The sequence below is a fragment of the Chenopodium album genome, chromosome 9 (assembly GCF_948465745.1).
Source record: "Chenopodium album chromosome 9, dcCheAlbu1.1, whole genome shotgun sequence".
Lineage (NCBI taxonomy): Eukaryota > Viridiplantae > Streptophyta > Magnoliopsida > Caryophyllales > Amaranthaceae > Chenopodium > Chenopodium album.
In genome coordinates this window covers 63,846,181-63,862,271 of record NC_137842.1, presented here as the reverse complement: position 1 = coordinate 63,862,271, position 16,091 = coordinate 63,846,181, and the positions used below count along the sequence as shown (strand labels likewise).

Genomic DNA, 16,091 nt, shown 5'->3' with positions numbered 1-16,091 from the left:
AAGCACATCACGAAATTAACACAGAGATCAAACACGACACGACTTTTTACTTTCAATAAAATGGGGCTCCTCGTTTTTAATTATACTGTAGTTGGAAGTCTTGGAAGTAGGAAGTCAAAGCGTCAATAGTTGGAACTCTTAAACCAAATTGGCGCTTCTCTCCCCCCTCATTCACTCCACTGCACACTCTTTCTCCTCGTTATTAACTCCTCCGCCATTTCGACGCCGATCTCCGTCGCTTCTCCGACTCCACCGTCGCTTATCATTTCGACGGCAAACCGCCGCCGTCACCATTGTTGCTCCTTCAACACCAAGGTAATCTTTTCTCATTTTTCTTTTTAAATTCCTCAATTTTCGTTGCTTTACTCCCAAATTTGTATTAGCATTTACTTAATACGTTGCAAGGATTATGCTTATGAGTTCGGATCTTGATGTATTTTGTCATCTGGAAGACGGATTTTGTGTGCGAAACATGAACTAGGGTTTTGTAATTTTGCAATTAGGGGTTTTCTTGTTCATCTTCATGGTTGCTGTTGTGGTGGGATGAAATGTGGTTGATATTGTCTTTTTGGATTAGAGAAAATGAAGGAAGAAAAGTTAGATTTTAACTAGACTTGAAGATGTTATAGGAATTTGAGGAGTAGTATATATGCATGCAAATGGGATTTCAAACATCCGAAATCAGAATTGATTGTGAATTACTTTCGATGTTTAAACTCGGATTTGCGAGTTACAAGACTTACAACTATAGTTATCTGGCATTAGTGGCGAATCTTGGCCGAAAACATTAGAGGGACCGGAATTTAAATAATTAACCCCTTCCTCAAAGCTAATCACTATGTCCCAATATTTATAAGTAAATATAGGTTATTTACTAATTAATTACAATAATTTAGGGGGGGGGGGGGGGGGGGGCAGGCCCTGAATGGCCCCGGTGGAAGGTCCCTCTCTGTCTAGCATGCTATCAAACATAACCAAAATTTAAGCTATGTAAGGGCATAAGGCAATACCAGGCATGCTTGCTAGCAGCATCTGGTCAATTCTCGGGAGAAATTTTTTGCCAATAACTGTTCTTGACTTGTAGGACAATAACAAATCCTCGTTGGTACTTATAGATCTCTCATTGGTACAATGTTGTACCAATATGTGATGTAAAAGTACCAACAATCCTATTAGGTACTTTTTTGTACCAAGATAAGAGTTAAAAAGTACCAACGAGAATTTGTTCTTGAACTGACAAAAACAGTTATTGATTTAGAAGCCCTCCTATTCCCGTAGCTGCATTTGCTGATTTTGATGCTTCTCTTTAGTATTGAGCTGATTTTGAGGAGGGGGGGGGGGGGGGGGGGCGGAGGGACAACAGGGTTTGTTTTAGGTGTTCCAATCTGTAGCTGGTTCGAGCAATCTGATTCTGAAATGTGGTTGCTTGTAGTCTTCTCATTTTATTGCATCTGTTAGTTTTATTAGCTGCATTAAATAGGACAGAATGAAGTATGCTGTTTTAATTTGGGACTTTATGGCTATGGATATATCTCAGATTTTTGAACAGAGTTGGCTTGTTCTTTGGTCATGGCACAAGGAGAACCTGTTACTACTCACATAGAACCTGTACAGGCTAATGACACACCTAGGAGACCCAGGATCCTTCTAGCTGCAAGTGGAAGTGTTGCTGCGATCAAGTTTGGCAACCTCTGTCATTGCTTTTCTGAATGGGCTGATGTAAAAGCAGTGGCGACTAAATCTGCATTGCATTTTATTGACAGCGTGACAATTCCAGAGGATGTGATGCTGTACACAGACGAGGATGAATGGGCTAGTTGGAGTAAAATAGGTGACAATGTCCTTCACATTGAGCTTCGCAGGTGGGCTGACATCATGGTTATTGCCCCTCTTTCAGCAAATACTCTTGGCAAGGTAATTCAACTCTGTCCATTATGTATTGTCTGGTCACGTATCTAACTTTTCTCATTCAAGATTTAAATACTTCGCATGCCATTTGTAGAATAGTCAATGCACTCTCTTAGTATTAAGCACTAATGCATTAACCTCACTTCATAAAAAGATGTGCATAACCTCACTTAGAACTCTATATGGATTGGAGAGAGTGTATATTCACTTTGAATGCCTTTAAATTGATATTTTCTAAAGGCTGTTAGGCTATGTCTATCATGACTGCAGACTTTCTGAGTCATAACATGATAACAATGTATAATTTGAACGTAATCAGTCTAGCTATCTCCCCCTCTCATAGACTAAAGTATTTTAGATTGATTAAACATGCAGGTTAAGAAAGACTGTATAGGATGATTTGCTGGGAAAGTCAATGTCTCAAACTTAACCTTGTGTAGTTGATTAAAACATAAATATGAAGTCATTTTGTTTTATGCAAGGCAGTGTAGATAATTCGTGCATTAATCAATTTGGAAACTTGAGTTGGGGAATGTCAAGATAGCAAGTAGGAATGAATTTTAGTATTAATCTATTTTACAATTTTGTTTACAACTTTATAGTATAGCATTATGTTTAATCCAACAGAGATTGAAGATTATAACTATAAGATCCAATGTGGAAATTTGGGCCTTTGTGCTAAATCATGTTTTAAATAATGTCTATGATTCTCTATAATTCTCTTAGTTCATAACAAAACTTATACATTCAATCTTCTGTGTACTGGCTGTCATGGAAACATGTTAATTATCTATTACAGTACACTTGAATTTCAACTTTCAAGTCTTTCAGTAGCTGAATTTACAATTCCATGTATATGTATTTTTATTTATTTATTTATATATTTGAATCAAATGCAATCTTTTTTAGACTGCCTTTTTTTTTTTAAGAAAATTGGAAAGGTACAATCTATTTCATAACTTCATAAATTTGTATAAGCCATTATATTCTTTACTTAGCTCCAGCTAAACCCTCCTGATTGCTGACTGACTGTGTTGGTGTGCAAAATTTTGATAGGAGTATTTCTTTTGAGGTTTGGCTTAGGGGCTGTTGTAGTTGAAGTTACAGTACATTTAAAAGACAATCTCAGGCGGACTTACCATGTCACTAGTGCCCCTTCCAAATGTTACATGTAAAGGCACTATAAGACAACAAAAAGCATACTTAACTTTATATCATCTTTAACAGAAAAGAAAGAACACATGAAAGATCTAGTTGATGGCCAGATGCATTTTATTTGTCCTTTTTAGGTAACCTGAACAAGGTCTGAAGCCACATAATGAAGTTACTTCCTGAAGCAGCATAATTGGGCTGCAGTCTTGTCTTAATTAACTATTTGGCCTTTTGTAGTTTGTACTCTGCTTATAGAAATTTTCTTGTAGTAGAGTGAAGAAAAAAACCATGAAATCTTGCAATTGTTAAACCAACAATTTTGCTTGAGGCACAGTTTTTATCCACCTATTCTTGATATAATACTCAATGTGAGTCCACTTGATGTATTATTCATCTTAATCTTTTACAAAAAAGATACTTTCCATTGCATCCTTATTTCTACAGACCCCTAAGCTCTCAGCAAGTCAGCAGGTCTTGCATCAGAAAGATGAGGCCAGCATAACAATGACGCTTTACTGCTGGCAGCCTTACCAGTTACCAGCGCAATTAATAATTTAGATGTTTTGTACCATTAGAAATACCCAGGTTTTAGCATCAGTTATATACAAATTTAAAAATCATGATCTGAATTAGTTATTTAATGCTAGAATTATTTCAAAGTTTTGTACCCAAAAAAGTAGATATATCAAGCATCTTGTCAAAAACAAGCTTTGTAAAACAGTTTGTGTGAAGAGAAAGAGACAGTTGAAGAGGACTTGTTGAAACAACTTTTTGATTTAACTAGATGTGGGATCACAATATAGTGTCTCTTTTGTAAAAGTCACACCAAACTTTTTATCGAGCTGTAAACCCTTTCATATTTCCCATCTATATGCTTGCTTCTCAACTGTATTGAATTTTGTTTCTAATAATATATTATTTCGTGGCGATGTGATGACATCTCTATAAAGTAAAGCTAAATTTTATTTTGCCACTGTTGATAATTACTCATTTTAACCTATGTTTGCAGTTCAGTTACCATTAAGTTACCTTTTCCCCTCACCCTGGGGCCCTTTTTTTTTTTTTTTTTTAGCTTGGCACTGGAGGAATGTGGATAAACCAGCCACAAAAAGCCACTAAGATTGGGTTTTTAATTGTATGTGTAGTACGTACCTAGCTTAAATAAGAGCCAGAAAACATTGGAACTAGAATGCTAGATAATTTAGACACGATCAAGTCTAACATCTCTATTCACCAGCCCTGGAATCCCTTCTTGCTCTACAAAGCTTTGGTGGAAATATGCAAACCAGTGTATGAGGCACAAGGATACAAATAAGGGTCATTTGCCTTTTGTGGTTTCATTGAAATGCACCTGAGGCACTAGGATGATTTATTGGGATGGGGAAATGGCCTTCATTCTGTATTTTATGTGAGAATCATTATACTTGGAGAATTTGTGATTACAAAATATTGTGATGTAATAAGTTGATAAAGAGATTTAGTGATGGCTGAGTTGGTAGCATTTCTTCACACTTTAGTCACAGGGGTAAAATATGCATAGTATGACACAATGAGAAGTCTTTTCCCTTGTTGACGCCAGCTGTAAAGATTAAAGCATCTTAACTAACATTGAATTAGGTTCACTACCACATTTTGATCAAACTTTCTTGTCCCTTGATTGGAAAAACTGGAAAAGATGTTTAACAATTGAAGTGTATTTGGGCTGATGGAAATTCTGTTACTTAAAATCTTCAATCTATTACTAGTATCCACGTTGGATCTTTGACTTGGGAATGGACTATTCACACTTTAAATGCCCCTAAATCATGATGTATTTCATGAAATAGGTAGTCGAGTCAGTGTGACACTTGGACTTGTACCTTTGTCTAACATGAGTACCTGAATTTGTGCATCATGGGAAGGGAATTATAGGTTTTAAACTTTAAATGGGTAAAAAGTTGAATGTGTTTGAACATTGCAGTTTTCAAGCACCCAATCTGTTCTGTTAGTAGCAGTAGCACCAGATCAATGTATCATTCTTAAAAGAGATTGTTGGATATTGGTTCACATCTTCATCCCACTCAGCATAACTTATTCTTTCTAGTTACACTGTATGGCACATGTCAGCGATGTCTAAATGTAACTGATTTTATTTTTTTCGCAGATTGCTGGAGGATTATGTGACAATCTGCTGACATGCGTTGTACGGGCCTGGGACTACAGCAAGCCTTTATTTGTAGCTCCAGCTATGAACACCATGATGTGGAACAACCCATTTACAGAGAAGCATCTTCTGTCAATTGATGAGCTCGGCATTACTTTGATTCCTCCTGTTACAAAGAGGCTGGCTTGCGGAGATTACGGAAATGGAGCTATGGCTGAACCATCTCTCATCTATAAGACCATACGACTGTTCTTGGAGTCTCATCGGCTCCAAGCTGGCTCAAATGTGTAGAACTACTTAGGTGCCATTCCTAAACCGAGCTAATTTTGTGAAGTTTGTGGATGTTCTATGGCTTCATTGTATAGTAGTTGGATTGTGTGAATGTTTTGCTACCATGATACTGGGTATTCTGATTAAGTACGCATGTTGTAGAGCTTTTGTTTGCCTGATTAAAGGCTGACTTGAATTGTTGTTAATATTGCAGATCTAAACCATCAAATAGTTATTACTTCGTATGTTTTAAGCAGTGCACTGTAGTTTGCTGAACATTATTTTATAAAACTAGACATTTGCAAATTACAAATGAGTCACAAGGAGATAGCAAATGCGGAGGGGGCGAACTGTAAGTTGTAACCTATTGTACGCAGATTTTTAGTTGAACTGGACTCGAGTATGGATACGATAAAAAGTTAATTACGGGTAATACGGAGTAACTTATACGTACTAACGCTTTGTTTGGATAGCAAAGAAGGAAGGAAAAGAAGGGGAGGGAAAATGGAGGAAGGGAAGGGAAAAGAAAGGGAGGGGGAGGTGAGCTTCATTTTCCCTCCAAATCTCTTCAATTTTGGAGAGAATATGGTTACTAAAGAGAGAGGGAAAATGGATCTCTCCCTCTCCTTCCCCTTCCTTCCCCCAATCTTTTACCTAAACAAGAAATTTTGTCCCCCCTCCATTTCTCTTCTCTTCTTTTCCTTCCATTTCTTCCTATCCAAACAAAGTGTAAATGTAGAATGTAGTAAGAAGTTACATAGTACTCGTATCCTTTTTAAGAAATGAAATTAGCTACTTCCTAACTTTAAAAGCAGTAATGTAGAATGAATTTGATACGAGGTTTTGGATGCCATTCTACAGGACTTGAACCAATAAAACTAGTTGGCATTTATGACCTCATTTTAAATTTTAATAGTTACTCGTAGCTTATAAGGAGCATTGCAGAGATATGTTTGTGTACTACATACTGATTAGAGTTCATAATCATAGATGATGTTGACGTTGCATTCGAAATACCTAATAAAAATGTGATATGAGGATAAGAGTATTAGGTATTACGAACTTGCTAACTACAAAAAGAGTGACCAAACATACATGTGGATGCTTGAATAGTTGAATATCAAACAACAATTTAGATACGTCAATAGGTCACCGTATCTTATAAAAATAATTCTCGTTTTATAGATGATTGATGTATTATAACATTACGTTGAAATGAAAATAATTTAAAATTATAACAATCAATCACTTGGACTAAACTACTAAAGCTTTATGTTCTAATAAAATTATGGGGAACATTTTTTTTGTTTTTTCTTAATGTACAAATATATAATTCTTTAAATTGTAATTAATATGAAATGTTCCCAACTTTTCAAAGGGATAAATAATTAATTAATTACATCTTTTTGAACTTCTGTTGGTCCATTTTTCACTTTGTTTAGTTTGGAAATTTAAAGGGACAAATTAATCAAATTCTTTATAACTTGACCATAATACAATAGACGTCCACAAAATTTTTAAGTAGTCAAATACAATACAATGGCTTTTAGCCATTCTCTATAGTTATAATTTATATCACTATATTTTTCCCCTTTATGTTATCCGTCCATTTCCGACTATGTCAAGTTAACTTAAGAAATTCTAAACCAAATTAAAGGTTTAATTAATTAATTAATTAATTTAACAATAAATTATTATATATCGTTATTCTATAATAATTGACAAATTAAAGTCATATTTAAAACACTTGGCAATACTAGTTTGACTCTAATTATAAATAATCGCAAAAGTTTCAAAATTTTTGATAAAATGAAACTCTATAGATATGTTAGTAAAAAAATTATTATAGTTAAAATTTACATAAAAATAGTGCAAAAACTCAACATGTGTCAATTTATCATACAAAAAAGAGGGAGTTATATTTTTTTAGCATTTTCTTCTATACTCCGTATTATTTATTTATATCACTAGAATTAGACATTTTATATGTGCATGGTGGCACATCTAAGTCAAATTAAATAGATTTTCATAGTTCATACTCTATTTTTAGTAGGTTAACGTAACATTTATGGAAAGAAAGCGAGAAATCAGTAGAAGCATGCATGTAGCATGCATGGGAATCGAAAGGGCCGAGCAATCACTGCAATGGGCATGCCAAAGTAACAAAATGACGTGCTTTTTGCAAACAGCAGCATGGTTATTCATGTCACTTAGAATTCATTAGCAACAAGGTAAATTTTGGTCACAACAAAATTAAGTCAATATAGGTGACCAAAATTAAGTCAATATAGCATCAACTAAAATTTGTTGCTATTCACCAAAAATTCGTTGCCAATTCTATTTAGCAACGGATTAGAAACAAAAATTTGTTGCAAAGCAATGTTGTTGCAATATTGCATCAATTTAAATATAGTTTCCATGATAATGTTAGTTTCTAAAATAGAAACAAACTATTAATGTTGGTTGCTATCAACACCAGGCCTTTACCAATCTGAAATCTCACTCAGGCTTAAGAATCGCAGTTGGTAGAAGTCGAACTTGGGACTTCAAAGTCACATGGTGAATCCCTTACCAACTATACCAAGTACTATTTGTTTACTTCTAAGCATATAATTTATAATAAGTGAATGAAATATTAGAGACGAAATTGAAAATTTTGTCTCTAAATTAGGGACAAAATAAAAAATCCGTCTCTAAATTAGAGACGAAATTTAAATCTGTCTCTATTTGATGTCACTATAGCAACAAATAATACGAAAAATGTCTTCAAATAATTTTATACATAATAGCAAAAAGTGGCCTACATATAAATTAACAACAAAATGTAACACAACTTGTTTCCAATGGCAACAAATAAAAAAAATATGTTATCATCTAGCAACAATAGTTTAGGCGACTTGTTTCTAATGGCAACAATTCAAAAATTCATTGCCTTTGTTTGTTTCTAAATCAATTACAAATAAAATATTTGTTGCCATAGTTTGTTACTATATGGCAATAAGATTAAAATATGATGTCATCTAATAACAGCTAGTAAGACAATTTGTTTTAAACAGCAACAAATCAAAAACGTGTAGCCATTAATTATTAAAAAACTAAAGTATAAAATGTCGCTTTTAATTAGGTAATGAAAAAAATTATATTCGTTGATATTTATCAACATTTTAAAAATTTGTTGCCAAACTTAGTTGCTAAAAAACTTTTATTTTTATAGTGGGTACGCTTCATAGGTACGGTGTTACTCATTCTGTCTTTATTTATTTACCCAATTAAATATTTAGGTCAAAACTTATCTAAATTGATACCATAATCCCATTTCCCGATTTTTACTAGGTGTGATTGCGAGAAACGATGGTGGGACAAACTCAAAGGCTTGCTTTTATAGTTCAATTCACATTATTATAAATTTAATGGGTGAACCTTTTTATAAGGTGTAATGTGTTACACACTTACACTCATTATTAGTCATAAACTCAAAACATGTAACCTTGCCAACTTGCCATATCACATGGTGTGTGTACACTTAAAGTCCTTATATTAGCTTCGTTTTCCAAGAGCAGTTAGTTTGTATTATGTTGTTGATCAACCGAATAATTTGAATAATTCTTTTACAACATATGCATAATGTATATGGAAAATTTGTCAATTACTACCGCAAGTTAATACTATTTTGTAAATTACTACCGCAAAAAATTTTAAGATGTTGCGATTACTACCAAACTCCCATTAAACCCAACTATGACGTCATTATATCACTTTAACCCATGGTTAAAACCCTTAACCATGACGTCATTTTATCCCTAATCCATTTTCTTTTTTTTTTTTTGGGGGGGTGGGGGGGGGGCTGATTAAAGCCCTTAACCATGGTCAAACACGGGTTAAAGGGATATAATGACGTCATAGTTGGGTTTAATGGGGGTTTGGTAGTAATCGCAACATCTTAATATTTTTTGCGGTAGTAATTCACAACTTTTTTAATTTGCGGTAGTAATTTACAAAGTGATATTAACTTGCGGTAGTAATTGACAAATTATCCAATATATATATATATATATATATATATATATATATATATATATATATATATATATATATATATATATATATATATATATATATATATATATATATATATATATTCTTTCTCTAACAATTAGAAAGCTAGAACAATAATTTAACAATAATATATGGTTGCTCAAATGGATTCTTGGATTCAATAGTAGCACTTTGTTTGCTTCTAGAATAAGTTCTAGCTATTAGAAATATTTACTTTTTTGTTTAGAATAAGATGAAAAGCCTTTACTTTTACTAGTTCATGTGAATATCTATAAAAAAAAATAAAATTAATTCGTTTAATTAATTATATATATATGTGTACACAATTGAAAACTTTGTGCTATACTTGGACTAGATATCAATAATTCATCATAAATACACCGATTAAAAAAGAAAGATCGGCAATCATTCGATCGATTTATGCAAGAAGAGAGTTTACAATTTTTCAAAAAGTGATTATAATATATAAATTATGGACCTTTTGTTAGAAAATATAGACCCATCATACATCAAAATCAATAGGTAAAACAACAAATTCCACCAAAATGATTGAAGTTGTCCTTTCCAACACATTTCTTTGTTGTTGAAGGTTCACATTATTACAAATATTTCATAGTACGAACCACTAAAATTACAATTTCTTTTGTCATAAGATCCTCTTATAATTTTAGAACTATAAAATGTGTGCTTCGATTAATAAGTTTTTGATTTTATTGTAACCAATTCTCCTACCACATGTCAACACCTAATTGGTTAAAAAAAATTATATAACCTTAATAATTTACTCCATAGATTTTAACCTTTTCCCTCCTTCACCATTCGATTGACTACCTCTGCTTCCACCACTGCACGGACCGACTCCTCACCACCGTTAAGCAAACCCCTCCTGTCTCATATTGATTCCTAACCCCCAATAAAAAAAACAACCCTTGTCCCTTCCCCACCACCGAAAACTTAAAAACATTTTTAATTCTATACACTCGAGTGCACATAGAGGTAGGTGCACCCAATGAAGGATATTAAATGAGAAGAAAATACCCTTGTATGCAACCTTAGACTTTGGTGTATGTATATAAAAAATTTTCATCGAATGAAAACCCTCCTCGATCTCCTCCCCCACCTAATTCATTAGTTAATCTTCTAATTCTTATACTGAACTGACACCTCTCACAGGTTTAACAGCTCAGTGCTTGAGAGTAGAGGAGGGAAGGTAAGGGAATCCCCTTACTCCCAAGCATTTTGTAGTTAGTGGGACTCGAACTTGTGACCTTAAAGTCATAAGGTTTCCCACCAACTCCACCAAGCCTTGCTTGATCATTTCATCTACTTAATGATCATATCATAAAGCCAATATGTACATCTAATAAACTACGGAGTATGTACCATACTCCCATTACCTTCATTCATCAAATGGTATTATTTTTGTACATAAATATGCGAGGGCCCCACCTTGCAATTGTATTGATGATCTGATCTGTGATTGCTAATTTCATCTCCATTATACATAAATTTTTGGAATTTTATGTCTAAGATTTCTTCAACAAGTACATTAGTCACATGTCATTATATCACCGTCAATTTAATTACTTTTTAGTAAACAATTTGTAGTAAGGTCTATTATTGATTACCATATACTAATTAATTATTTTGGTTGTTTAATGCATATACTAATTAATATATATGCTGATATTGCATAATGCATGGTCGTATATGCTACATCATGTATAATTAATATTTAATTATCGCTAATTAATCGTTCCCACCTGGATGGATCTTATAATTAGTTAGGGTTAATCATTGATTTCACCTAGAACAATAATGCATGTATTATAATTTACGTATAAACTATGTAGTCCTTGATAATAATCTTCTTTCAACTTGCTCATTAATCACGTATTCATATTGTCAAATACTACAGAGTATGACTTATTGTATTACCACTTATTTACTCATAATTATTGATGAGATTACATACTTAAGTTGCACTTTATTTATCTGATTTTCACTTAATAAAAATCATCAATTATTAGACCTTGTTGAATCGTACTCCCTCTAATCATAAATTGAACTTGTGATTTTGTTAATTAAAAATTCTTATTTAAACTCACATATTTTTCCTTAACTTTTATTCCGTTAATTTTTTTAGAAACAATAATTATTGTGTATATAATTAAAATAATACACTTATACGTAGTATATGGATACAATTATTATTCTGTATATAAGTGTATTTTAAATATTAAACGTGACATAAGTGAAAATAAGATATTTAGTACATTATGCAAATCGGTATTAACATACCGTATCATAACAAATCTACATAGTATACTTAATTGGTTACTCTTTGCAATATATATGTACTGTATATAATATATTTATTTTTGTGCCAATGACCTATCTTGATAGTCCGACTGTTTGACAGCGTAAATACATGCATAGCTTGTCATAATTTCGGCTTTCATTGATTTTCTTACGCTAAACCTGAATTGTTTTATACTTACTTGAATAATTCAATGTTTGAGGTTGCTTTCCTAAAAATCTATATGAACCTCAATCAAAACAAAAATAGTCCAAAGAGTATGTCATATTACTTATGTGATGTGGCAAATATAGACATGGCAAATTATAATTGATTATTAAAATTAAACTGATTGTGATACGTATTTAACTTAATGGTATCCTTTTTTTAAATTCACAAAATAATTCTGAAAGCTATTAAACTAAGTACATATAAATCTATGAAAACGTAACACGTATGGATATTTTATGTGGGATTCAACACACGCCAAACTTAGCCAATATGTAAAAAGAAAAAAAAATATCAATGGACTATTAGTACTTCTTTACTCCGTATTAAGATATGAGATTGACTCTGGGCTAAACGTCTTCTCAACTCATATTATTGCTTGATAGGATACGAAAAGCAATCTTAAACTTTAAACACTTATTGCTTAATTTTTTTTAAAATTTTTTTTATTTTTAAAATTAAGATGATCACGAGCTCAAATCTTTTTGTCACCCTTAATTATTCCGTTAGACATGTACTCATATAAGCAGCACAAGGCTTAATGTTAACTAAAGATAATCAAACTAACATGTCGGGCTCACTTGGATGAAAAGGCTAGCAACGGCGCGGCTCAAGGGTTGCAATTGACCACGTGCGCCATAATCTTTAATGAAACCTTAATGAGAAAAAACCGCGTCTAGTTGCCACTGTTGAAGTTGAACCAAGCCAAAAACACATGAGAATGATTTGGTCAATTATGGCAACCTCACAATTTTCTAACATGTTTCCTGATTTTTTATTATTTTTATTTTTTTTTATCTATATAATCAAGTTTACTATTTCTAGTAACTTCTTGTGTTAGTAGAGTAAGATATTTTATTCGAATACAATCATAAACTCATAATAGAGGCCCAACCGGCTTAATCATGCATGAAAGAATCTTCACAAATGATTAGGCAACCTATGAAAATATTCCCTCCATTATTATTTTATTCTTATTGATTTAGACTAAAAATAATTTCAATTCAGGAAAAATAAGTCCAGTTGAACAAAAATAATTTCAATTCAATAAAATTAATTTCAGTTCAGTAAAAGTAATTTTAAAGCTGAAGTGAACGGTACATATTCTTTATGTCTTATTTTGATTATGTTTTGTTAATATTAAGATCAAATAAATGTCAGGCCTAATGTGCCACCTTAAATTATAAAACAATTTTTAGATAAAATAAGTTCATCGTTTTTAATACAAATAATTTAGGTTCATAAATATAATTTAAGTTTTTCCAAAATAATTTCAGTTTAGCAAAAGTAAGTTGAAGTGAATAGGGCCTATTATATAAAGTATAATATTTAATCGGCATTTTAAAAATATCAACTGCTTATAATTTTTATATATAAGATTCTACAACATATTAAAAATTTGTGTATAGACAAATAGAAAATCACCACTTCCACTTTTTACACATTTTTTATTGCAACATTTCAACATCTACGGTATTCGAGTATTCACACTCAATGATTTTATTATATTTGACAATTAAAACTTAAGTAAAAATATAGTCATTACATTATTTAGGTTTTATTAATTATGTCTCATGTATATGTCATATATATCAGTCGTGAACAATTTTTTTTTTCAGTGTGTGTATAAATAGTTTTTTTTAATATAAAGTAATAAACTCAAATTTTCTTTCACAAGTTATTATTTCATTAGTCTCTTTTTAAAATGTTCTCATTTTCCTTTGTGAGAGCACCAATTAAAATGATGTTCTTATTTAGAGTATTTCCTTTTTACACCAAAGTTACCCTCACAATAGTTCCATTGATTTTTTAAAATAAGGAATAAGGAAAAAAGATAAATGAAATATCATGTTTCATTGTAATAAAATTTAATCGCGGTTGCTCACATTACAAAAGGTAATATAATTCAACAGTTCAATGAAACAATGGAAGTTTGGAACTCTTATATCACAAAAATAAATCTTGTTTACATATGAAAAAGAGAATTGCAACTTTTCTAGTCTTTTAGTTGCTTGCAAAATTTGGCTAATTAAAAAAAAAAAAATGCTCCTTTCGTTTCATATGTTTCTTCCTACTTTGGCCAGTTTTATCTCACACAAAAAACTTAAGTGAAAAGAACAGTATAAAATTGATTTTTTACTTGTATTCTTAAAGATAATTCTTTGATTAAATTATATAAAGCACTCATGTATATTAGCCTGTTGTGAAGTATTCAACTTCAACAGGATATAATCTTGGCATTCTACATGTTATTCAAAATAACATATAAGGGTTCCTAGCTTAAGATACGTGTGAATGTCAATATTTTAAGAGCCTTATTAGATTGATACAAATAGTAACCTTGTCATGTTATGGTCCAACAACATAAAACATCAATGGACCAACTCCATAAAATAAATAATTATAATTTTCAAAATCTCAATACAAAAGTATCAAAGGAGTTTTAACATTGAATGTCCCACAATGTATACCCTACTTGAATAATCGAATTATATAGTGATGTTTAATTAGATAATCTTGAATGTCCACATATAAATTATAAAAGCAATTGTGAAAAAGATCCAATGTGATAACTAAAAGAGAGATAAGACAAAAATTATAAAAAAATATTTAAGTGGAAAATTGAAGTGAGCAAAATGTGATAAGGAAATGAAGATAAATTAAAGAAGAGTCTGGAAGATTGGAAGTATCTCAAAGTCTCGACATGTAAAAGATATAGACATATCACATATGTCATACTTTCCCACTGGTCGGTTACCCGTGAATCATCTTATACATGTAACATGTACACTACACTATTTATCACTTCCTAAATTTCTTACTCATTTTTAGCTTTTATCATTATCAATTTATCATCTTCCGAAAGGATGCCCCACAACCTACTTTGAATATCCGTATAGGATTATCCTTCTGTTTTCGGATGACTGATTCAAAGATACTTCCTTTATTCACTTTTAATCGCAACTATTGTCAAACAAGATAAGTGTAATTGTGGATAATATGTTTAGATAAAACATTATAAAGTTTAAAAATGTTTCATAAGCTTGAATAAGATCTTATATATAGGGTCCAATTAATTCTAATAAGGTCCAATGAAATCGACAATACAATGAATAATAAAAATAAATTTAAGGGTTGTAATTTTAAATAAGATAAGATAAAGTTGATAATTTTAAATTAGTTCAAGAAGGACAAATAAGCTAAGATCAGTGAAATTCAGTTAAAGAGAACACGTACTATTAAGTTTTTTATTTTTTATTTTTTTTATTTTTTTATTATTATTATTAGGATTTTTTGTGAAAAACTACCTTTTATATACAACTTTTTGTGAAAAACTACCTTTTAAAAAAAATGTTGTAAATGACTACCTCTTTTTTAAAAAATGTTGTAAATGACTACCACTTGCCGGAACCTGGCCGTTGACTCACTTTTCCGGCGTTGACCACCCCATGTGGCGGCCTTTTCTCGTTTTCGACCACCCTCACCCCCTCCTCCTCCTCCATTTTCTAGTTTTCGACCACCCGTACCCCTTCGCCGTCACCTTCCCCTCCCTTGTCCAGTTTCCGACCACCCCTACACACTTCCGACCGCCGCGCTTGTTGCCCCTCCGCCTCCCTTTTCCAATTTCCGGCCATCCCCCACCCCTTGCAGCGCTCCTTTTTCCTAGCCCTCCTTAAACCTTATTGCAACCCTAGCCTCAAACAAATTATCAATTTTCGGGCACTCTCCTCCCTACCCCCAATTCCATTGAATCCGGCAGCCCTTTCCTTGCCAACCCCCTTCAATTTACTACTCATCATTCCCCCGAACACCTCGAAACCCTTCCCCTTTCCCTCGATTCTTGATTTCCGACCAACCCCTCAAATATATTATTAATTTTTAGTCAAATTTCATCCCACCCACACATCAAAAACCCTTGAAATTAAACCCACCATCCTTTCCTTTCCTTTCCTCAATTGAGGAGTTATGATGTTGTTGTTTGAGGGTCGCGGAATTGGGGAGCAATTGAGGGTTTGTGTTGGATTTGCCGGGGTG

At 32.3% G+C, this 16,091-nt stretch overlaps 1 protein-coding gene across 2 annotated transcripts; it reads left to right on the top strand.

Moving 5' to 3' along the window:
* Window positions 1-99: 99 nt before the first annotated feature.
* Window positions 100-5,749, top strand: LOC145560127 (phosphopantothenoylcysteine decarboxylase HAL3-like). Of its 2 annotated transcripts, XM_081621388.1 has the most exons (4): window positions 100-315; window positions 1,538-1,679; window positions 1,764-1,914; window positions 5,204-5,749. In XM_081621388.1, the coding sequence occupies exons 2-4, from the start codon at window positions 1,570-1,572 to the stop codon at window positions 5,492-5,494; spliced, it is 552 nt and encodes a 183-aa protein (XP_081477514.1). In that variant the 5' UTR covers window positions 100-315; window positions 1,538-1,569; the 3' UTR covers window positions 5,495-5,749. The 2 variants fall into 2 exon arrangements, with proteins under 2 accessions (XP_081477514.1, XP_081477513.1); XM_081621387.1 differs by having other exon boundaries at window positions 1,538-1,914.
* The last annotated feature ends 10,342 nt before the right edge of the window (window positions 5,750-16,091 follow it).